At 34.1% G+C, this 24,240-nt stretch overlaps 1 protein-coding gene across 4 annotated transcripts in view; it reads right to left on the minus strand.

Moving 5' to 3' along the window:
* DPP10 (dipeptidyl peptidase like 10) overlaps positions 1-24,240 on the minus strand; it is a 680,612-nt gene that overhangs the window by 34,623 nt on the left and 621,749 nt on the right. For 3 of the 4 annotated variants that reach the window (XM_066345442.1, XM_066345441.1, XM_066345443.1), the window contains exons 14-17: positions 10,944-11,035; positions 10,475-10,522; positions 7,361-7,482; positions 5,339-5,386 (exon numbers count right to left, since the gene is read on the minus strand). In XM_066345442.1, the coding sequence (XP_066201539.1) occupies positions 5,339-5,386; positions 7,361-7,482; positions 10,475-10,522; positions 10,944-11,035 (310 nt within the window). The remainder of the gene's footprint in view (positions 1-5,338; positions 5,387-7,360; positions 7,483-10,474; positions 10,523-10,943; positions 11,036-24,240) is intronic. The other variant, XM_066345444.1, reaches the window with a different exon arrangement.

Below are 24,240 nucleotides of genomic sequence, written 5' to 3' on the forward strand. Positions count from 1 at the left end.
GCTTCTAGTCCACTGAGTCAATTGACCAGTGGACAATTAATATGAATGTGTTTGTATAAATACCCATTTAAGTCTTTAACTTCTCTCAATGCATGCTTTCATTTTAGAAGGCTTACATTTTTTTGTTGTTAAATTTATTATTGATTATCATATAATTTGTTATTTTAAACAGTATTTTGAACTACTTTTTAACTTTGCATTGCATCATGGTTTATAAAATAGTTGATTTTGTATATTGACCTATACTTATAGCTATAATCAATGCACTCATTATAACTAATAGTTTTGTAAGTGGGTGTGAATTTCATATTTTTTTGTATATTTGTTTTCTTTTAATTTACAAGTATATTTTCTTTAAATAAAGACAGTTATTTTACTTGCATATTTTTTCCTTCTTCGCTTCACTGGCTAAGTCCTCTAATACAATGTTGCATACAGGTAGTGAGAGCAGATATTCTTCACTTTTTCCCAATCTTAGGTGAAAAACACTGAGCCTTTCGACATTAAGTGTAATGTCATTTGTAGTGTTTTTGTAGATACCATTATCATGTTAAGGAATATCTGTTCTTTTCTTTTCTAAATTATTAATTCTTCTTTTTTTAAAAATTTATTTATTTATTTATTCATTTTAGAGAGGAGAGGGAGAGACAGAGAGAGAGAGAGGAGAGAAGGAGCTGGAAGCATCAACTCCCATATGTGCCTTGACCGGGCAAGCCCAGGGTTTCGAACCGGCAACCTCAGCATTTCCAGGTCGATGCTTTATCCACTGCGCCACCACAGGTCAGGCTTATTAATTCTTCTTATAATTATTTTTCAAATTAGTCAAATGATTTCTTCTAAATTCTTTGGGTTTACAGCACATTGAAGTGAATGACATTGATTGATTGTTGAATGTCATAGCTATTGTGAATTCCTCAGGCAAAACCCATATAATGGCAATATGTTATCCTTTAATAAATTGCTGGATTTTACTTGTTGTTAAGAAATTTTGTATCTATATTCATGAAAAGATGGATTTATTTGTCCTTGTATTATCTATGGTGGATTTGGAATCTGGTTAATGTTGGTCATTATATCTTGTAAGAGTTTATGTAAGCTTAGTATTAATGTATTAGATATTGCACAGATTGTAACAATGAAGCTAATTAAAATGGGAGTTTTCTTTGTGGGAAGAATGTTAACTGTGAATTAAAGTTTTTAGTAGGTAACAGGATATTAATTATTGTATTTCTTCCTGTTTGAATGTTTAACAACATATGTGTTTTAAGAAATTTGTCTGTTTCATATAAGATGTCAAATTTACTGCCTTAAAATTGCTTATAATGTTCTGTTACTATCATTCTAATGTCTGTAGAATCATCTATCTTATTGATAAAAAATGGTAATGACACTCGTACATTTTATGTTATGAATCTATCTAAAAATTTATTGATATTTCCAAAGAAAAGTCTTTTGTTTTTTTATATATTTTTCTCTAATGTTTATTTTTTCTATTTAATTTATTTCCATTCTTATTTGTATTATTTCCTTCCCTCCACTTACTTTGTGTTAATTTGCTCTTCCTTTTTTTGCTTTCTTAAGGTGGAAGGAAGCTGGGATGAGTGATTTTAAAGGTTTCCTTGCTTATCAAGTGACAATTTAGAGCCATAAATTTCTTTTTAATCACAATGTTAGGTATCTTCAAATTTGGATTAGTTATGTTTTCATTCTCATTTGGCTCAAAATATTTTAACATTTTTCTCAATTCTTGTTTAAACATGCTGTTTGTATCCTTCTGTGACTCCTTCATTTCCCATGGCATATGTCCCTAAGTTATACAAGTTATTGCATATAAGCCTTAGCTTAATTTTTTATCAGTTATTTAGAAGTACAAGTCTGAAGCAAAACATTCCCAGCTTCTTGATCCTTTATATCAGCTTCACTTTTATTATTCTAGTTTGAAGATTTTTGTTTGTTTTTCATCTACATTTTAAACATTTTGCTCTATTTTCAGTTTGCTTTCTTCTGATGAGAAGTCCACAGTCAGCTGTGGCTTTGTTGCTATGCATGCAATGTGTGGATGTAATGTGTTTCTATTTTTAATAAATTAAGGGTGTTTTTTATCACTATTTTTCCTTTGGGGCTTAGCTGCTTGAGGTTTTCTGAACAATTTTATGTTTTTCATTAAATTTGGATTTGGCCACTATTTCATTAAATATTTTCCATGCCTTCTATTTCTAACTCCAATTAAAAATATACATTAACTTATAGAAATTTCAGATTATTTAAATAACAGCACATTTTAAAGAAAGCTATGCCAGCATTCAATTATAAAATTTAAAATGCAAATTCTTAAATTCTGTGTACTTTTTAGTTTTAATTTTTCAATTACAGGTGACATTCAATATTATTTTATATTATTTCAGATGTATAGCATAGTGGTTAGACTTTTACATAATTTATGAAGGGATTCCCCCAGTAATTCTAGAACATAACAATTACAATATCATTGACTATATTGTCTATGCTGTACATCCCTGTGACTATTCCATGACTACCAGCTGGGACATCTTCAGCCCTTCATCTTTCGCACCCAGCTTCCCAATGCCCCCTCCAGCATATTTTTATTTTTTATCTTAGTGGGAAACTAATGGCAATTTTATTAGAATAATTTAACAAATGTTAATAAAGGACTATTTACAAATATATGGACAATAGGCAGGCTATCACAAAAAACAGTGCAATAACCCAGGGCCTGTATGACAGACAGTAGGCAAGCCTGCAGGTCAAGGGAGAGAGCAGTTATTTGGAGATGTTTGTGTGAAAGTTCCAAAGGGACCTCTGGTCAATATTTGTAGCGACCTGGTGACTCCACAGGGACAAGGCTGGAGGAATAGCTACTCCAAAATCACTTTGTTCTTTCTTTAGTCACCTACAGGATTCACTTAAGCTGAATCCAATAGGCAGCCAAGTGACAACAGAATCTAATCATCCATACATGATACTTCTGGGGCAGAGATCAGGGAAAGAAAAATAGAGTTAAGAGTGGTTCTGGAAAGACAAATGGAAGATATACAGCACACTAATTTTTATTCCTTTAAAGATTATTTACAAATTCCCTTCTTTTGTTATTTATAGTATGCTTTTTCACTGTCATCAAAAGCCCTTTTATAATTTCCTCTAAAAATATTTCCTCAGCATAAACCATTAAAAGGAAAAATACTGAATAAATAGATATAAAAGCTTTACAGCTTATGACTTTTTCAAAATATTTGCTATAATTTATATTTCTACTAGGAAGTTAACAGATTCTCATTATATACTCATTAGCAATGCAGATTTTCAATGTTATTCATTTGTTAGAATAAATTACACAGTGGTATTTTACTTTGCATTCATTTGGTAACTAGTAAGTTTAAGATTTTCCATATTTATTAAATAATTTCATTTTTCTTTCTTCAATTTTCTTTTCATGCCCTATTCTACTTCATGAATTATTGCTACCTCAGTAGTGTAACAAAGATTAACCAGAAGATATATTAGCCCAAAGATTTAGTTGCAACTGAATGTACAGTTCATCGTAATAATTGTCTTTTGAAAGGAAATGTAGGCACCTGACCACTGTTCACACCTTCTTTTCATTTTTTATTGACACTATGATGATTAGAATTGGCTTATGCAAGGGAAAATCAGAAAAATTTCTTAGACAAAAATGTTTCATGATTTGCAGCAAGATTAGAAAATTACATTGCCTTATAACAGTAGAATAAAATTAATTAAAACCTTTTAAACACATTTTAAAATAATCATTTTTGCAAAATATGAGATGTACACAAGTAGTTGTCTTTTATTGAGTGCATCCTATATTGCAAGTATATCTCATCTCTGATACCACATAAGGTATGGCATGAACTCATTTTATACACTGCTTTTTCTATATATAAAATTCAACCTATGTTTTATTTTGTCAAATATTCTCTTTGTTATAATTTTTTTTCTGTTAGTGTTAATATTGAATAGATTTAATTTGCTTACAATAACCTCTGAAAGATTTATACAGGTGCCATAATGCAGAGGTGATTACAAACCCTAGTCTGGAGTCAGACTCTCTCACTAGATTCCTGGCTCTGTCAACTATTGCATGACTCTAGCCAAGTTATTTAACCTCTCTGACTCAGTTTCCTCATCTTTAAAATAGGGTAATAAAATTTGCTATCTCAGGAGGTGTCCTGAAGATTAAATATGTTAATAAGTATAAGCCTAATTTTTAAAATTGCAAGAAGGAAAAGAAATAGAAACCAAAGTAAGAGAAAGTGTGGCAGGAAGCAATGATGGTCTTCATTTTTAAGATTAGCTCAACCATTTATTACTTAAGCACTCTAAGTTCTTACACATATTAACCATATCTTTGTGTGTGTGTGTGTGTGACACAGAGAGAAAGAACAGTGACAGAGAGGGACAGACAAACAGAAAAGAAGATAGATGAAAAGCATCAATTTTTTGTTCTGGCACCTTACTTGTTCACTGATTGCTTTCTTATATGTGCCTTGTCTGGGGGTGAGGTGGGGGATACAGCAGAGCTAGTGACTCCTTGTTCAAGCCAGCAGCCTTGGCTCAAGCTAGGAACCATGGGTCATGTCTGTGATCCCATGCTCAAGTCAGCAACCCCATGCTCACGCTGGTGAGCCTGAGATCAAGCTGGATGAGCCTGCGTTCAAGCCAGTGACTTAGAGTTTCGAACCTGGGCCCTCCTCATCCCAGTCTGATGTTCTATCCTCTGTGCCACTGCCTGGTCAGGCAACCATATCTTACCAGCAATGTGCATCCAGCCTCTGTCCTAGTGCCTGAGAAAGTAAGTGCTCACTCAGTAGATGATGGACAGTTGAATAAATGTATAAAATAATACATGAATATATAAAACTAGAAAGCCCTGAATATCTGGAACAAACAGGTTAAAAATATATAAAATAATGTTTTTATAATTTTCCCAGAAGTGCACAAAATATGTTGCTCTAGAGGAATAATTTATATGAGGCCCAGGAAAGAATGAGAGCCCAGAGCACCAAGGGGCTAGTAGATAAAAAGGAGCTTAATCAATCACTGTTCATTGAATACAGGCATAGTAGGTATCCTGTTTCAGGTATCTAAGATCCGACTCTAGCTGTATCATGGCTCAAACCACTTGCTTTATTGTTTCTCTTACATCACAAGGTCAAATTGATGGTGCCTACACAGCTTTCCCTGTGTTGGGACTCGTTTGAAGAAGACTGTAAAGAGTATGACACTCAGAGTAAGTTATATAATACCTAAGACCAAAACCATCCATGACTATTCTGCATTGCTGTGCTCACGTACTTACTTGCTGGGTTGTCTGTGCTATGTAGGCTGACCATTGGGACCCCTGGACCTGGATTTTAAAAATATATGTATAAATATTTTAAAGGCATCTAAGTAATAATTACTAAAAAGGCTACATGACAGCATTCTTTTTTATTTTTTACAAAATGAAGTACTGGTATTTCATAGTTAGAACATAACGACACAGAAACCAGATCACGGGATTTCATTCCTTTCTATTACTATTTTATTCAGCAAAGTAAGAACATAAGGGGAAAGAACCTATTTGTATATATTAATGTTAAGATCCCCGTACTCCAAAATGCCCTAGAGTTCTATATACCTGTGGTTTTAGTTAATATTATGTACCTTACTCTCTCTTTCTCTAGTCTTTTGTAGAATAATCACAGATATTAAAAAAGCTGATTCATGACTCTGTCACCCTTCCCTCATCTGCTCATGCAAGATTAAATTTTATTCACCACTCAGTCAAGAAAAAAAAATACAGACATATTAGAATTATTTCTTCCACAAGATAAATAAAAAATTAAGCTAATTATATATTAACTTAAAAAATACGTTAACTGGGCCCTGCCTGGTTGGCTCAGTGCTAGAGCACTGGACTGGCGTATGGAAGTCCTGGGTTCGATTCCCAGCCAGGGCACACAGGAAAAGTGCCCATCTGCTTCTCCACCCTTCCCCCTCTCCTTCTTCTCTATCTTTCTCTTCTTCTTCCACACCCAAGGATCCACTGGAGCAAAGTTGACCCGGGCACTGAGGATGGCTCCATGTCCTCCGCCTCAGGTGCTAGAATGGCTCTAGCTGGGCAGAGCAACGCCCCCTAGTTGGCATGCCAGGTGGATCCCAGTCAGGCACATGTGAGAGTCTGTCTCTCTTCCTCCCTGCTTCTCATTTCAGAAAAATACAAAAAAAAAAAAAGTTAACTGGAATCACTATTTCAAATATACTAGTTAATTCAACTGTATCCATAGAAAATTCACCTGGTTTCATCAAACAAGTACTTTTCTCTTTTGATTACTTCATTTCATATGTCAAGTGTGAAAATAATTTAAATGAGTAAGTGTTCTTTCAGTCTCATGATGTCTTTTTTTTTAAAATGCTTATTGCATTGATTTGAGAGAGAGAGGGAGAAAGAAAGGGAGAGAGGGAGAGAGAGACAGGAACAGTGATCAGCCCTTGCACATGTCCTGACTCGGATGAACTGCCACCTCTGTGCTTCCAGAGGACGCCCCAACCAACTGAGCTATCCAGCCAGGGCACTTCATGTTGTCTTAAAACAGGACAGCTTAGGTTACCAGCTGAAGCAGTAGCACTCACTTTGTCACATTATAAGAGGACATGTCTCCTATTTAATTTCTGGGAAATGCAATATCCTATTAAGGGGACAATAATTTCTATCAATATAACCTAGAGATACCATATTCCAATAGAAGACTATACCATTTAGAGGTAAGAGGATTTGGAGTGTAATTTGTTAGAATTGAAGAGGACTAGACCCAGGAACTTAAATTTCTGTATATCCTAAATCTTTTAACAATCAAGCTATTATTTTAATGACTACTATTTTCCTAAAGATAGCTAAATTAGTTTATTATTGTAGTATGACTTTGCTCATTTAAATATATTAATTCACTTTTCTAAAAGGTCCAAGTTCAAACAGCTCTTATTGATCATGTGTACTAACTCTAAATAAAGTATATAAATATAATTTGTATGTCAGTAAATTCATAACTTAAAAAAAAAATAGGTAGCCCCAGGTGGTAGTTCAGTTGGTTAGAGTGCTGCCCTGATACACCACGGTTTCAGGCTTGGTCTTCCATCAGGGCATATACAAGAAGCAACCAATGAATGCACAACTAAGTGGAACAATAAATTAACCTTTCTCTCTCTCTCAAATCAATAAAAAAGTATAAATTAAGACTCTTAAATCATATAGCTAGAGAGTAATAGTTACTAATGATAGTCATAGTTGCTGATCAGATAAAAAACAATAAAATAAACTTTATCATAAATTATCTATTACCTTTACAGAGTAATAAGAAATGTTGGTTCATGGGACTAAAACTGGCTCCAAAGTATGAACATTGTTCTTTCATAAAATCACATGAAATGCATTGACGATTCAATAATCCTTCAGTAGAAGCACTGGGGAAAGAAAAATAAAGTTACAAATACTACCATTCCAGGTCCTTTACATCTAAACTAACATGTTAACATTAATAGAGGAGCTACAGCATTACTCATATTGAGGTTCCTGTAAATTATGACTAATCATACAAATGCAAAGTCAGTTTCCATTCCTTCTCTAAAGACATATATATTTTTCTTCTCAATAATAAAATTATAATTTTCTATACCTCTATACATGTAATATGTATGTATATATAAATATGTTTACAAATAAAACAATGATTTCCAAAGAATTCAATAAAATGTATTGTTAATTGCATTTTCCGTATAGATATTTTGTTGTAAAGTCTTAAAAGAAATTGCCTACAGAGACTAGCATAGTCATCATCATGAAACGTTAATTTAAAAATCTAATAACTATTTTCACAAGTCACACAAAAAAACCAAGCTTATTATTTATTCAATGCAACTTTCTAAACATTAGAATTTGATATTAGTGCCAAATTTTTCCCACTAAATACTTGCACTAAATATTTTATAAAGTTATTTTGATATGGGAATATATGTAATGGTAACAGTCATACATACTTGGAAACATCAGGGAGATAAGTAAAAAGAAAGACAACCATCTCTTTATTTTACAAACAGAGGGGCTAAGATATATCACCGAGGTTAAACTTTCATATCTGGAATCATTCATTTTGCAAAATAGAGATGAATCATAAATTATCAGTGCTGACAAAGCACTGTTGATATTTTAAATAAAAGTTGATTTGAGAAAATATTCTCAATTTCATTTTGAAACAAAACATGATTTAGGCTACACATTTGGAAATGAAATCACAGGCATGCTGACTTTGATGTGCAATGTACTGCAGGCATGGGGCTAGGGCCAGGGCTGTCCATGGGGCATCTGAAGCATCAGAAGCAATTAAGGACAGTTCACAAAGCCACAGTTTCATATTGGAAACACCTTGAGCTCATTACAATCCAAAATTTTCCTTTACTACTAAGGGCAATTAAGACACACTAGGCACTTAAACACATTAGCCAGTTGCCTCACTACAGTGTGTGTGTGTGTGTGTGTGTGTGTGTGTGTGTGTGTATCATAACATTTGCCATTCTAAATTCTAAACATTTTTAAGTATATAGTTCAGTCATTGATTATATTCACAATGCCATGCAACCATCACCACAGACAGATTAAGAATGTGGATTATTTACACTCAGGTATTTAGGGACATAACTAAAATTTAAAACCTTTACTCCCTCTACTTCATGTAACTTTTCAGATCCAAGTCTTCTAGAGGTTTATGTCAGTATTTTCTCACTCTTTTTATGATGAAATCATTGAAATAAGAAATGCAAATTTTGAGAAAAATATTGTAACACTGAATACGGTAGCAGTTCTGATTCTACAGGGGTACCTAATCCCATAAATTGTCAGCCAATGATTATTTTTATGGCCTGGACAAGACATTGATTGAGTTTTCTGGATGAAACACTAACATTATATCACAGCCAAGCCAACTGGCATTTGACGAGCTATTTAAGGGGGATTTATTGGCACTACATAATCTTTATAGCAAAGCCTGCTATGTTAGCACTAGTCGCAGACACATGGACTTTTCTGCCTTAGTTACTAAAGAGATAAGTCAAACACACAAATCTAAGCAGTCATTGTGATTCAAATCACATTTTAGGCTAATATAAGGAAGAGCAATTGAACGAGCTCCATTGGCTTAACCTGGCCAGGTCTAATCTTCTGACACTAATTTTCCTTTAAGACTTATATAAAGTGAGCAAAATAAAACATTGGCCAAGTATTTCCACATCTTAAAGGGTTGTTCTTAACTGCTAATATCAATGATTGTATAAGTTTCAAGAAAGATATGCTTCATGTATCCAAAAATAAAAAATAAAAAAGAGACCAGTACATTAATCAAGACTTCTAAACCAAAGTACAAAGCAGTGTCTTTAAATAAACAGCTGTTCTTCCTTTGGAAGTCATTAGGGTCGAGAATATGGGTTCCAAACTCTCAAAGAAAAGACAAGGAATATGAAATGACAAATTGGAAGAGTAGTTAAAAAAAAAGAGAGGCTTGCTTCAGATAAAAGCAACTTATCCATAAATAAGAGTATATGGGTGACTTGGAGTTAGGGCACTTTAAACACGTACAAAGAAAAGCCTAGGCTACATGGTAAGAATCAGTGGTGACACTTCTTCAAATATGATGAATTTCCCGTGAGAATATGCCATGGCCATTTGACACTTGAAAACTATGAAATGGAAATTAGGAAGTATATATAAAGTCCAGAACTAGTAAGTTGTTTGCCAGACAAAAACAAGTCATTCTTGTGAGGTCTTGCTGAAAGCTTTCTGAGTGAGGAGACATTTTAATACTAAATAGGTATGACCTGAAGCCCCTTTTATGAATATAACTTTCAATCTGGAAAAATTGGCAATTAATTAGTCCCCATTAATTGTTAATTTTAATAAACAAGTATTACTGGCTTTAATAAAAGACATAATGAATTGTACACACTATGGGGGAGGAGAAACTCCAACTTGGTTTAATCTACTAAACATTTACAGTGCTTCTCTTTTGTTCAGAAAAGAACTATATGTGCATAATATTCATGCACTTATTCAAACTGAGGCTTAGGAGAAGCAAAGGCCACGGGAGAAAATATGTGCATGCATGTGGTATGGGTAGTCAGGAGAGCAAGCCTCAAAAACAACAATAAAAAAATATTCTGAAACTGTAAAAGCAAGTAAGGAAAAAAAGATAAAGGAAATGCCCGATGACCTCCACACCACTTCTAACCCCTGAGGGTCACAAAGGTCAGAGCTGAGGGACTGGATCAACCGCATTCGGTCTTGTCTCACAGAGTTAGCTCTTCCCTCGTCATGTCAAAAAAACCTCCCTATTTTCCCATCCCATCATTAAGCTGTGCAGCTGGCCACTGAGAAGCAAACCAGTGTAGAGACACTTGCACTGCTCACCTGTACAGCTGCCTCGCTCTGGGAGAAGACTCGGTGCTCAGAAAGTAACTGCCCAGGAAAGAAAACACAAGCGTCAGGCACAAATCAGTTTCCTCATCCTGTTATCACTCAATCTTTTATACTGTCAAGAAGATAGAAGAGGTTTTCTATTATTTGACGACAGGATTTTGATTCACTTGGGAAATATATTTTTTTCTTAAGATATTACCACCATTTTTCATGATTTCTCTCAACTGGTCTGCGTGTGTGCGTGCATGTGTGTTTGTGTGTGTGTTTGTGTGTGTGTGTGTGTGTGTGTGTGTGTCTCTGAGTAAGTTTCTGGGTGAAAGATAGAGTCTTTAAGGAAAAGGTTGATACATGGGCAAGTTGTTCAGACTAGGATCATAGTTGGTGAATCATAAATCTGGCAGAAAATATAGCAGTTGACCACTCTGACTTCCAATCTGACTATAGAACCAAAAATGCTCACATTTTTTGAGATGTTTCATCATATGCCAGGATCTTGATCACCTCCCAGTTTCCTGAGGTTAGATGCCGCACAGTAATTTGCTCACTTTTACTCTGCATAGAAATAAAAAAATATATTGATTTTAAAAATCTCTCTGGTCAACACAAAAGTAGTAACTGCCTGTGTCACTTTAACTCTCAATTAACATTCAGTTTTGTATTTGCCATCTCAATAATGCACACACATTTATACAAACACAGACCAAGGGAACACAGTGCCTTTATTCTTATGCTATAGGTAAACCACTGAGAAGACCTCTAAGTGAAGATCCCCTGTGCATCATATGGTCATAGGATGTCATCTGGGCAACAGGTCCAGACAGGACTTTGATATAGTGGTTATCTTTTTTTTTTTTTTTAATTTTTTTTTTTTTATTCATTATAGAGAGGGGAGAGAGAGAGAGAGGTGGGGGGGAGGAGCAGAAAGCATCAACTCCCATATGTGCCTTGACCAGGCAAGTCCAGGGTTTTGAACTGGCAACCTCAGCGTTTCCAGGTTGATGCTTTATCCACTGCGCCACCACAGGTCAGGCAGGACTTTGATAAATCTCATCTAAACTATTGGCAGCTGTGTACAGCCAATAGTTTGTACAGCCTTAAATTAAACATTTCAGAACAAACTTCATTCCAAATAAATACTAAAGGTTGTATACTTTCAGTCTTTATACCATCTACATCACTAAAAGATTTGCTATGTTTTGTGTTTTTTTTTTTTCATTTTAGAAAGAAAGAGAGAGAGAAGGGAAAGGAGCAGGAAGCATCAGATCCCCTAGGTGCCTTGACCAGGCAAGCTCAGCGTTTCCAATCAGTGACTTTAGCATTCCAGGTTGACTCTTTATCCACTGAGCCACCACAGGTCAGGCACAAGATTTTCTATTTTCAATCAATGCTTTTGTTTCTGAGATTCATCCAGGTTGATGCTTGTAGCCATAGTTTACTTTCACTGGTATATGGTATTCTATTGTATAAACATAGCAGGATTAACCTGTTTTTTTTCACATTTAAGTGGCTCCAAATTGTTGCTTTTGAAAGTTAGCTGCTTATGAACACTTTTATTAATGTCTCTTGCTGGTCATGGCAGGGTTTTCTTGAGACAAACAACAAGAAGTGGGATTGCTTAGAGAATATACATGTCTTCTATTTAGCTACATAGTGACAAAGTATTTTCCAAAGTTATAATCTACTAGCAATGCAGGTGTCTGCTGATCCATGTCTTTCTCAATTCCTCATCAACAGTTAATTTCATCATGTTATTTATTTTTTTGTCAAACTAATGAGTATGAAACTGTATCTCATGTGTTTTCTTATTATTGAGAAAATATTCAAAGCTACAAAAAAGGCTGAATGAATAGTACTTAAATATTAACACAATGATTACTTAGATCGTTCAACATTTTCATTATCTGCTCTCCCTTATTTTTTTGTTTGCTGAATCATTTGGAGGTTAGCAGTAAATATCAGGCTATTCCAGCACTAAATACTTTTAATATACATCTCTCAAGATTAAAAATACTTCCTCAGAGAGCAGCAAGATGGCAATACAGTAGGCAGACATACCAACTACCACTTCCCAGAACCAAAATGAATTACAACTTAATTTTAAGAATCATCATCTGGAAAAACCAACTTTGGACAAAACTAAGAGGACTCTTCAACCAAGGAACACTGAAGAAGCCACACTGAGACTGGTAGGAAAAGCGGAAACGTGGAGAGGGCTGCCCAGTTCCCCGGAGTGAATGGCGGCCCAGAGGGACTCACGTGGTGGGAAGTGAGTTTAGTGAAAAGAGGAGGGTCCTGGGACCCAGGAAAAAAGCCCCAGCCTGCAGCCCCAGAGCCTAGAAGAAGTGTATGGACAGTGTTTAGCTGTGAACCAAGTCAGGATACTGTTTGTGAGAAAGAGACAGATTTCTCAGACCCAGGATGCTTCTTAAAGGGACCACACAGAAAACCTCTTTCACAACCACTAACCTGGGACTTTGGGAGAGTTGAGAGGACTGGAGTAGCAAGAAGAGAGTGTAATCTAGGAGGCACAGGGAGAAATACTTTGAGGGACAGCCACCCTAACCCCTGGAGTGAGTCACCCCCAAATCTAAAGTGAATATTACCCCTGGAACCAGCAATACCAGCAAAGAGGGCCTGACTCACCAAGAAAAAAAGAAAGAGGACTCAAATAAATATAATTAGAAATGAGAGTGGAGAAATAACAACTGACACAACAGAAATAAAAAGGAATGTAAGAAAATACTATGAAGAACTGTATCCCATAAAATTAAACAACCTAAATGAAATGGACATATTTCTTTTTTTCTTTTTGTTTTTTAGATTTTATTTATTCATTTTTAGAGAGAGAGAGAGAGAGAGAAAGGGAGAGAGAAGGGGGGAGGAGTGGGAAGCATCAACTCCCATATGTACATTGACCAGTCAAGCCCAGGGTTTCAAACTGGCAACCTCAGCATTCCAGGTCAATGCTTTATCCACTGCACCAATACAGGTCAAGCTGGACAAATTTCTTGAAACATATAATCTTTTTAAAATCAATATGGAAGTATCAGAAACCTAACAGACTGATTACAACAAATGAGATAGAAACAGTTATCAAAAAACTCCCAACAAACAAAAGCCCAGGGCCAGATGGCTTCACATGTGAATTCTACCAAATATTCAAAGAAGAACTAACTCCTATCCTTCTCAAGCTATTTCAAATAATTCAATAGGAAGGAAGCCTTCCAAGTTCCTTTTATGAGGCAAGCATTATTCTGATTGCAAAACCAGGCAAAGACAAGACAAAGAAAGAAAATTATAGGCCAATAACCCTGATTAATTTAGATGCTAAAATCCTCAACAAAATTTTAGCAAACCAGATCCAGCAATATATGAAAAAAATTGTACATCATGATCAAGTGGGATTTATTCTGGGGAGGCAAGGCTGATACAATATTCACAAATCCATCAATGTGATTAATCATATATACAAAAGGAAGGAGAAAAACCACATGCTAATTTCAATAGATGCAGAAAAAGCATTTGATAAAATCCAGCACCCATTCATGATCAAAACTCTCAGCAAAGTGGGAATACAGGGAACATACCTCAACATGATAAAGGCCATCTATGACAAACCCACAGCCAACATCTTACTCAATGGGCAAAATTAAAAACAATCTCTTTAATATCAGGAACAAGGCAGGGGTGGCCCCTTCCTTTCACCACTCTTATTAAACATAGTTCTGGAATTCCTAGCCATAGCAATCAGACAAGAAGAAGAAATAAAAGTCTCTGAATTGGAAAAGAAGAAGTAAAACTATCATTATTTGCAGATGATATGATATTGTATATAGAAAACCCTCAAATCTCAATCCAAAAACTACTGGACCTGATAAATGAATTCAGCAATGTGGCAGGATACAAAATTGATACTCAGAAATCAGAGGCATTTTTATACACCAGCAATGAACTGTCAAAAAGAGAAATTGAGGAATCAGTCCCCTTCACTATTTCAACCAAAAAAATAAAGTACCTAGGAGTAAATTTAACCAAGGAAATTAAAGACTTATACTCAGAAAATTATAAAACATTGATGAAAAAAAAAATGAAGATACAAACAAGTGGAAGCATAAACCATGCTCATCGTTAGGAAGAATAAACATCATTAAAATGTCTATATTACCCAAAGCAATTTATAAATTCAATGCAATACCAATTGAAATACCAATGACATACTTCAAAGATATAGAACACATATTCCAAAAATTTATATGGAACCATAAAAGAACATGAATAGCCTCAGCTATCTTGAAGACGAAGAATAAAGTAGGAGGCATCACACTTTCTGATATCAAGTTATACTACAAGGCCATTGTACTCAAAACAGCTTTGTACTGGCATAAGAACAGGCATATAGATCAATGTAACAGAACAGAGAACCCAGAAATAAACCCACAGCTTTTTTGGACAACTGATATTTGACAAAGGAGGTAAGAGTATACAATGGAGTAAAGACAGCCTCTTTAATAAATGGTGTTGGGAAAATTGGACAGCTACCTGCAAAAAAAATGAAACTAGACCATCAACTTACACCATTCACAAAAATGAACTCAAAATGGATAAAATGTAATCCATGAAACCATAAACATCTTAGAAGAAAACATAGGCAGTAAGCTCTTCAACATCTCTCGCAGCAATATATTTGCTGATTTATCTCCATGGGCTAGTGAAATAAAAGACAGGATAAACAAATGGGACTATATCAAAATGAAAAGTTTTTGCACAGCTAAAGACAATAAGAACAGAACAAAAAGACAAACCATACAATGCGAGAACATATTCGACAATACTTCTGATAAGGGGTTAATATCCAAAATTTATAACAAACTTGTAAAACTCAACATCAGGAAGATAAACAATCCAATCAAAAAATGGGCAAAAGAAATGAATTAGTTACTTCTCCAAAAAGGACATTCAGATGGCCAATAGGCATATGAAAAAATGTTCAACATCACTAATCATTAGAGAAATGTAAATTAAAACCACAATGAGATATCACTTTACACCAATCAGAATGACGCTCATTAACAAAATAACACAGAATAAGTGCTGGCAATGATGTGGAGTAAAGGGAACCCTCCTGCACTGCAGGTGGGAATGCAGACTGGTGCAGCTACTGTGGAAAAACAGTATAGAGATTCCTCAAAAAATTAAAAATTGAACTGCCTTGTGACCCAGCTATCCCACTTTTAGGAATATACCCCAAGAACACCCTAGCACTGTTTCAAAAGGAGAAATGCACCCCCATGTTTATGGCAGCATTGTTCACAATAACAAAGATCTGGAAATAGCCCATGTGTCCATTGGTGGACGAGTGGATTAAAAAGCTGTGGTACAGCTTGACCAGGCAGTGGTGCAGAGGTTAGAGCATTGGACTGGAATGTGGAAGGACCCAGGTTCGAGACCCCAAGGTCGCCAGCTTAAGCATGGGCTCATCATCAAAAAGCTCACCAGCTTTGACCCAGGGTCGCTGGCTTCAGCAAGGGGTTACTCAGTCTGCTGAAGGCCCATGGTCAAGGCACATATGAGAAAGCAATCAATGAACAACTAAGGAGTCGCAATGTGCAACGAAAAACTAATGATTGATGCTTCTCATCTCTCCGTTTCTGCCTGTTTATCCCTCTCTCTGACTCTCTCTGTCTCTGAAAAAAAAAAAGGCAGTGGTACACATATACAATGAAATACTATGGGGCCATGAAAAAGAAGGAAATCTTGCCTTTTGCAACAACATGGATGGACATGGAAACTATTATGTTAAGTGAAGTAAGCCAGGCAGATAAAGAAAAATATCATATGACCTCACTCATTTTAGACATCAAATGAACAATGTGAACTGAGGAGAGGTATTGAGACAGAGGAGAGATCAAAGGGACCAGAGGAAAAGAGGACAGAGGGAAAGGGGATGACAGAATGGGATAAACCTAAAGGGAAGGGGGGAGGGCGTTATGGGGAGGGGGGCAAAGGAGATGTTGAGGGAAATACGGGGGAGGGGAATTCATTCGGGGCAACACTAGAATCTATGTAAACACAATAAATTAAAACCAATTAAAAAATACTTCCTCCTATAGGTAAATTGCATATCACACCTACGAATACTCATATTATTACCACTAAATATACAGTCTATACATTATTTCCACAACTTCTCCAAGTAACCCAAATAACTTCATATATATACATATATAGTATTTAAAGTTACACATAAAAATATATATGCAATTTATGTATATATTTAAAATATGGAACTCAATCAAGGTTTATATATTTAATTTAATTTGTCATTTCTTTTAGAGTAAGACAGTTAACCCCAGCTTTTTTATTTCTACAACACTGACCATGTTTTAGCCTCTTGGTCCAGTGATCTTATAAAACAACGATTTTCAACCAGTGTGCCACAAGAATTTTTAAAACATGTAATACCTGACTATGTAGTCAAGGGCACTAACTCTTTTCCTCTTAGACTGTCAAATTAAAAATAACGTCAACAGCCAACACAGCAATAACTGTCTAGTGTTAATGAATCAAAATTATACCAATTCTCTGTCAGATAGGCAAGAAAATATATTTTTGGGTGTGCCACAGAATTTTAATAATTAGTTTATATATACCATGAGGTGGCAAAAGTTAAAAACCAGTGTTAGAGAGTATCTAGCATTTTGGATTTACTTTCTTGTCATTTAAATTAGCTGAACATTTTAGTCAAGAATATGATAGATGATTGAATACCTCTTCTGTTTCATATGAGGAAGCATGCAAGTAAGTAGGTCTTCCCACTCATGACAATGCTACTTTTAAAACTGTGAGATACATTTGTTAAAAAAGTATATTTTTGCCATGTCTTATAATTAAAACAAGAAAAATACTTGTATGGTATATAAACAGCTTTCTCTCCATGAACTTTTCACTCAGTAGTTTTGACATTCACTTATGACCTTTCCCTAAATAATTATTATTTCAAAGTGATTTTCTAATTCTAATATCCATTTTATATTAAGTAGCTTTCTTCCATAAAATAGTTTACCCTACTTTTTCTCCTCACTTATGTTAACTCTCTCTCCCTTCATATATTACTATAGACTTAAAACATTTTAAATATTATTTTCCATTACTGTTATTGTTTAAGTTAATTGAATTGTCAAAATCTGGTTAGTGGGAACTCCTTCAATTCAATACCTCTATTCTTTGAACATAATTATGTTAGGCTTTGAGCATGTCTTTGTTTTCTGCACAATAAGATGTTCGAAAAAGATTTTTACTTCCTTTGTCTCATAACTATAATCAATCATTAATCCAAGGAGTTTTTGTCTATGGGGATTATGGTATTTAGATATTAAAATTTGGAGTTAGGTGTGTTCACTGTTACTCTAATGTTATTAGTTCTGAGACTTTTCAGAGGATACAGATAGATAGATGGTGATAGGTAAATAGGTAGGTAGGTAGGTAGACAGGTAGACAGATAAAAGATTTCCATGCTTTCTCTTTCTGTATGTATACATTGCTTGTATTTGGGTTTGTAGTAAATCTTCAACTAAAATTCAGATCAGTTTGATTTACATTTAGGTACTGACAGAAGTCTTGGTCTTATCTAATTTTCAATCATAATATATAAAAATATTTATATTTCTTCTTGAGGGGGAATTTTTATAACTATAAATTAATATTTGATTATTATTAATATAAGTATAAGCCTAATTACACATATACATAGAAACTAGAGAGTGTGGGACATGCTCAATATTCATTATAGATCTGCCATCTTTTTATTACATAGGTTTTTCATTGTGTAGATATACCATAATTAATTCAACTAGCCTTCAGTAATGTACATGTCAAATAATGCTGTAGTGATTAACCCTGTGTATGTGTGTGTTTATTCTTTAGTGCATAGGAGAATATTTTCAGAATATAGTCCTCCATAATGGAAGTTATCATTTTGCACATCTACCAGCAATATATAAGGTATGTGTTGTTCCATAAATATGTTACAGAATTTGTTCAGTGTTTAAATTTTTGCCAATCTGATAGGTAAGAAATGGTGCCAACCAGAACAGCCTTCTGAAAGGAAGGGCCTACTTTGTTAGTGGCCAGCAGTGGAAGAAGGCCCTCAGTTGTTAGTCTTGGGAATTGCTTAAATTGAGTAAAATGGCCTCACCCAGATTCATACCTGTTTGGAAAGGCAGCCCCACTCCCAAGACAGCCTCTTCAATATTGGAGCATAGAAACCTGGCCTTCTTACCATAGCTTGGGACTTTTCTGAAGGGTCATCCCAGTCCAGAACATTTTGTGAGATCACCTGAGCCCTTCATCAGATGACACTGTAGGTTACTTCTCCCCAATCTTGCTTCTTTCCCCTCCTTTCCAAAGTCATTGATCTTCTCTGTATTAATTGTACTGCAGTCTTCATTTCACAGTTGGCTTCCAGTGAAACTTGTGACAAGTGTGTTGGTGTAATTTTATTTTGCACTTGTTTTAAAAAATGTTGAGCATCATATATATATATATATATATATATACACATATATATATAAAATGTAGACATATTATATAGAAATATAATATATATATTCAATATAACATATATGTAACATTCCATTTGTATAGTTGTTTTAACTAACTCTGTCAATGTTTGTCTATGCTATCAGCTTTTTGTGTGTGTTTTGGTCTTATTGATTTGTAAACAGCCCTTTATGGCTTTCTAGCCATTTATGTGAGATATAAGGTGAACACATGTTGTCTTGGTTATCATTTTATGTTTACATTGATTATAGTCCTATTTCCCCCCCAATTTTTTTTCTAACCCTTACATAATCAGATTTAATAAATATTCTTTTACTAGGTGTTGATGTATAGTTTAAAAGGCTTTGTTTAGGCTAAGATAAAAAGAATTTACTGATGTTTTTCTCTGAGGACATGAAATGTTTTACTTTTTTAAAATTAGAGCTTTGATCATTTTAGAGTTACAGTGGTAATATGGAACTACTCTTTTCTTTTTCTAACAGATATTCAGTTTCAGCAACACTATTTTATAAAATTTTCATTTTCCCCCAGTGGTTTTGAAATGCCATTTTTATTCCATATTAAATTTCCAGGTGTACCTCAGTCCACTTCTGTACTATGTGTCTCCTCCACTCGTCTCTGTCTATTCATGTCTCAACGCACACAACTTTCGTTACAGATTTTCTTAACATCCATATTATTATACCTTTCACTATAACTTCTATTTGGTTATTGTTTGCACATATGAAAACTACTGACTTCTGTATGCTGAATATTTATCTTGCCATCTCACTGAGTATTTTTCCAAATCTTATGGCTGGCTGTTAATGCTTATTGAATTTAAATTGACTAATACCTCCAAAATAATATTACATAGTAGAGAAAGTAGCATGCACCCTTTTTGTTCCTGACTTTAAAGGGAATGTCACTAATTTGGTTTTTGGTTGAGGTGTAAATGTTTGATCATATTAAGAAACTATTCATCAATTATTATAATTAGCTTTGAATTTTTAAAAAGGCAAATATTAAAAAATCCATGCTGTAGGACAATTTAAATTGTGTTGGCATTACCTTTGAAAGTCTGGTTACTTTTCCCTATGAAATCAGGTGGATTTAGTGCTCCTTTGTGGTGACGTTTTTTGTAACATTCTATTTCTTCTATGCCATTAGTCAGTTTAAGTTCTCTATCTCCCCTGGAGACAGTTTTGGCTAAGTGTATTTTCTCATGAAACTATTTAAAATTTCAAATTAAATGGCAGAGACCTCTGCAAAATATTCTCTTGTGATCTATTAAAATGTCCTTTGTTTTATTTCCCACTAGCCATTTTCTAATTTTTTTTAATTAATTTTAATGGGGTGACATTGATAAATCAAGGTACATATGTTCAGAGAAAACATCTCCAGATTATTTTGACATTTGATTATGTTGCATACCCCTCAACCAAAGTCAAATTGTCTTCTGTCACCTTCTATCTGGTTTTCTTTGTGCCCCTCCCCTCCCCCCACCCCCTTATTTTCTAATTTTGTATGTTTGTTTATCTTCTTTTTTTCCTTCATTGGGTTAGCATATGTTTTTCTCCCCTGCCCCAATTCATTTGTGTTTTCAAAAAATAAACATTTTATTATTTATTAGTTCCACATTTTTCTGTTTATAACCTTCTTCATTTCTGATTCAAATTTGTTTCTTTTTTATTTACGCTGGTCTTTTGCTAATAATTTTATGGCTATTTGAATAGGGAATTCAATGCATTTAATTTCATTCTTCCATTTGCAAGTTTGTAGAGTTATTTTGGACATTTTGTAATGGTTGTATTCTTCAAGAATTTGTTTAATTGGATTTACTTTTTAAAAGTTTCTAGTTGGAAACTCATTTAAAAATATATTACTGATTTCTAAGCTAGTTACATTGTGATTAAAGCATGCTTTCATATAATTTGTAATTTGTATAAAAAGAGCCTATTCGATGACCTAATGCATACTCAACTTTTGTCAATATTCTACACACACTTAAAAAGGTTATATATTACCTCTTATTTGGATATATACAGATATACATGAGTGTGTTTTTATATAAATTATGCTACATTTATAGCTTCATTTAATTTTTTGTCCAGTTGACTTATTTGGACTAAGAATGGCAAAATAAGGTTTCATGTGTTTAAGTAGTTTTTGAGGCCTGGCCAAGTAGCCTAGTTGGTTAGAGCATTGTTTTGATACACCAAGATTGCAGTTAGATCCCCAGTCAAGGCACATACAAGAATCAACCAATGAATACATTAGTAAATAGAACAATGAATCTATGTTTTTTCTCTCCCTCTCCCTCTAAAATTAACTTTTAAAAATTTGATTTAAAGCAATTTCAGTGCATTTATGCTTTGTGAAGGTGCTTACTGCACTACCTGGGGTACTAGGTATGGATATTTTTCCCAGTGTTATCTTCTTTGTAGCTTATTATCTTGAGCATTATGAAGTATCTTCTTTGGGTCTCCTGCTGACTTTGGTGAATGAAAGCGCTCTTGTCTGGTACAAGATTTTAGCCTCTCGGGATCAGTTTGTTTTATATGTGTACTTTGCACGTAAGACTAAATTGTATTGTTTCATGAGCTAATCTAAAAATATAGTTAAAAATTTAATATAGCCCAACTTACACTTATTGGTTTGACAAATACCTATTTTAAAACTAACATATTTCTATTTATCATGTATACTTTATGTTTAATGAGTTGTTTCCCTAGGCAGGCTTTTAATAATTTTTAAAGTATTTTAAAATCTGGGGTTAGGTTTTCATTTTAGTTCTACATGTTATCTTTATATTAATAACTTTAATAATGCTCTTACCCACCTCTAAAGTTATCTTTTGTTTCTCGAACATTTTTGTGTTCTGGTTTGCTGTTATTGGGTTATGGGTAGTTTTAAGTAATTTCTCATTTTTCAATTACAGTTGACATACAATATTATATTAGTTTCAGGTATACAACCCAGTGATTTAGACACACACACACACACACATATATATATGTAATGAAATGAACCTATAATAAATCTAGTACCCATCTGACACCACACATAGTTATTAAAATATTATGGACTATTTTCTCTATGGCGTACTGTACATCCCCATGACTATTCTGTAACCACCAATTTGTACTTCTTAACCCCTTCACCTTTTTCACCCATCCCCCAACATCCATCCTGTTCTCTGTATTTCTGAGTCTGTATTTATTTTGATTTTATATTTCACAAAAGGGAAATCAGATGGTATTTGTCTTTCTTGCCTGAATTATAATATTTTACTTAGCTATGTAGCTTTTAGTTCTATCTATGTTGTTGTAGATGGTAAGATTTCATATGTTTTTATGGCTTTGTCATATTTAATTATTTATATATATACATACATATATATCCTTTCATCTATTGATGGACACTTAGGTTGCTTCCATATTTTGATTATTGTGAAGAAGGCTGTAGAGAACATAGGGATATATAAGTCTTTTCCATTTAGTGCTTTGGGATTCCTCAGATAGATACCAAAAAGTGGAATTGTTGCATTCTTCATTGTCTCTGGTTATAGCCTTTATTTTAAAATCTATTTTGTCTGGTACAAGTACTGCTATCCAATCCTCCTTTTTTAGTTTCCATTTTTACAAAATATCATTTTTCATCCCTTCACTTTCAGTCTGTGTGTGTCTTTGGATTTGAAGCGAGTCTGTTATAGACAGCATACATAGGGGTCTTGTTTTGTTATCCTTTCAGCCACAGTATGTTTTTTAAATGAATCAATTAATCTACTTGCATTTAAAATAATTGTTGATAGATCTGTATTTATTGCCATTTTATTTTAATTTACTTTATTTATTTTTTATTTTTTTAAGTGAGAGGAGGGGAGATAGAGAGATAGACTCCCACATGTGCCCTGACCAGGATCCATCCTGCAACCCCCATCTGGGGCCAATGCTCAAATCAGCCAAGCTATCCTCAGGGCCCAGAGCCGATACTCAGAACAATCATGCCACTGCTGCAAGAGAGGAAGAGAGAGAGAAGGAGGAGAGGGAGGGGAAGAGGAGTAGATGGTCATTTCTTCTGAGTGCCCTGACTAGGGATTGAACCCAGCACAGCCATAATTCTTTTTGGAGTACAATGTTACCTTATTCTTCTATTTCACAGCTTTTTGGGGGTTTGTCGGGGGTGGGGGGAGGGAAGTATATTTATCTATTGAATATTTTTTATTCTTATTTTCTGTTTTCCTCATATATTAAGTTTGTATTCTATTGTCTGCCATATTTTGATATTTATCAATATCTTGGGTTTTCCAACATATAGATGTGTAAGGATGGTGAATAATTAGGTGGCTCACAAGAGTTCTATTCCTAGCGCTCTAAGGAGCAGTATCTCTAAGGAGTATTATTATAATACTCTAAGAAACAGTACTCCAAAGTGCACCATAAGATGATACCATAGGAGTGCATTTATGTATTTTGATAGTTAATATTTTTTTCCCTAGGAATGTCTTCAATTTCTATTGCTAGTTTTCACATTTCTCTTTGCAATGATATTCTAAGAGAAAGCTCTATCAAGTTTTTCTTCTCTTGTTCTTAGGTAGTAATTTTAAAAATAAACTGTCATATATTTTATGGTTTTTGTGCACAACCTATTTTATTTTGATTCCTTGTCCCAATGTTGATATTTTAAAATGAATGTTATTTTTTCCTATAACTTATTCTATGTTAGATAAGTTTTTGGTGACTGCCTTCCTCACCTAAAAGGCAATGCTTTTATTCTTAAATTTCTAAAGACTTTGAATATGGATTTTACTGAATTCATTAGATCCTGTTTCTGTATCTATTAGAATGACTAATTTTTTCATGTAAATGCAAATGTTGTGAATTATATTATCGATACTTAAATGTTATTCAATTTAGCACTTCTATGTGAAAAATAGCAATAAATTTTTCAATCCACCGAAAAATTAGATTTGCCAATGTTTGGTTTATGAGTTTTTAGTTTATATGTAATTGTCATGTCTCATACTGTCTTTATTTGGTTTTGTTACAAGATAATAACTGAGTTATAAAATGTATTGAAAAATATTTTATCTTTTCCTCTTTTCTGAATAGATCTCTAGAGAATTGTATGTGCGTCTTGAATATTTGGCAGAACATGCCTTAAAAACCTACCTGTATCTGATATGAAGAAATGCTTAAACACTGATTCTATTTCCT

The sequence above is a fragment of the Saccopteryx leptura genome, chromosome 7 (genome assembly GCF_036850995.1).
Source record: "Saccopteryx leptura isolate mSacLep1 chromosome 7, mSacLep1_pri_phased_curated, whole genome shotgun sequence".
Taxonomy (NCBI): Eukaryota; Metazoa; Chordata; class Mammalia; order Chiroptera; family Emballonuridae; genus Saccopteryx; species Saccopteryx leptura.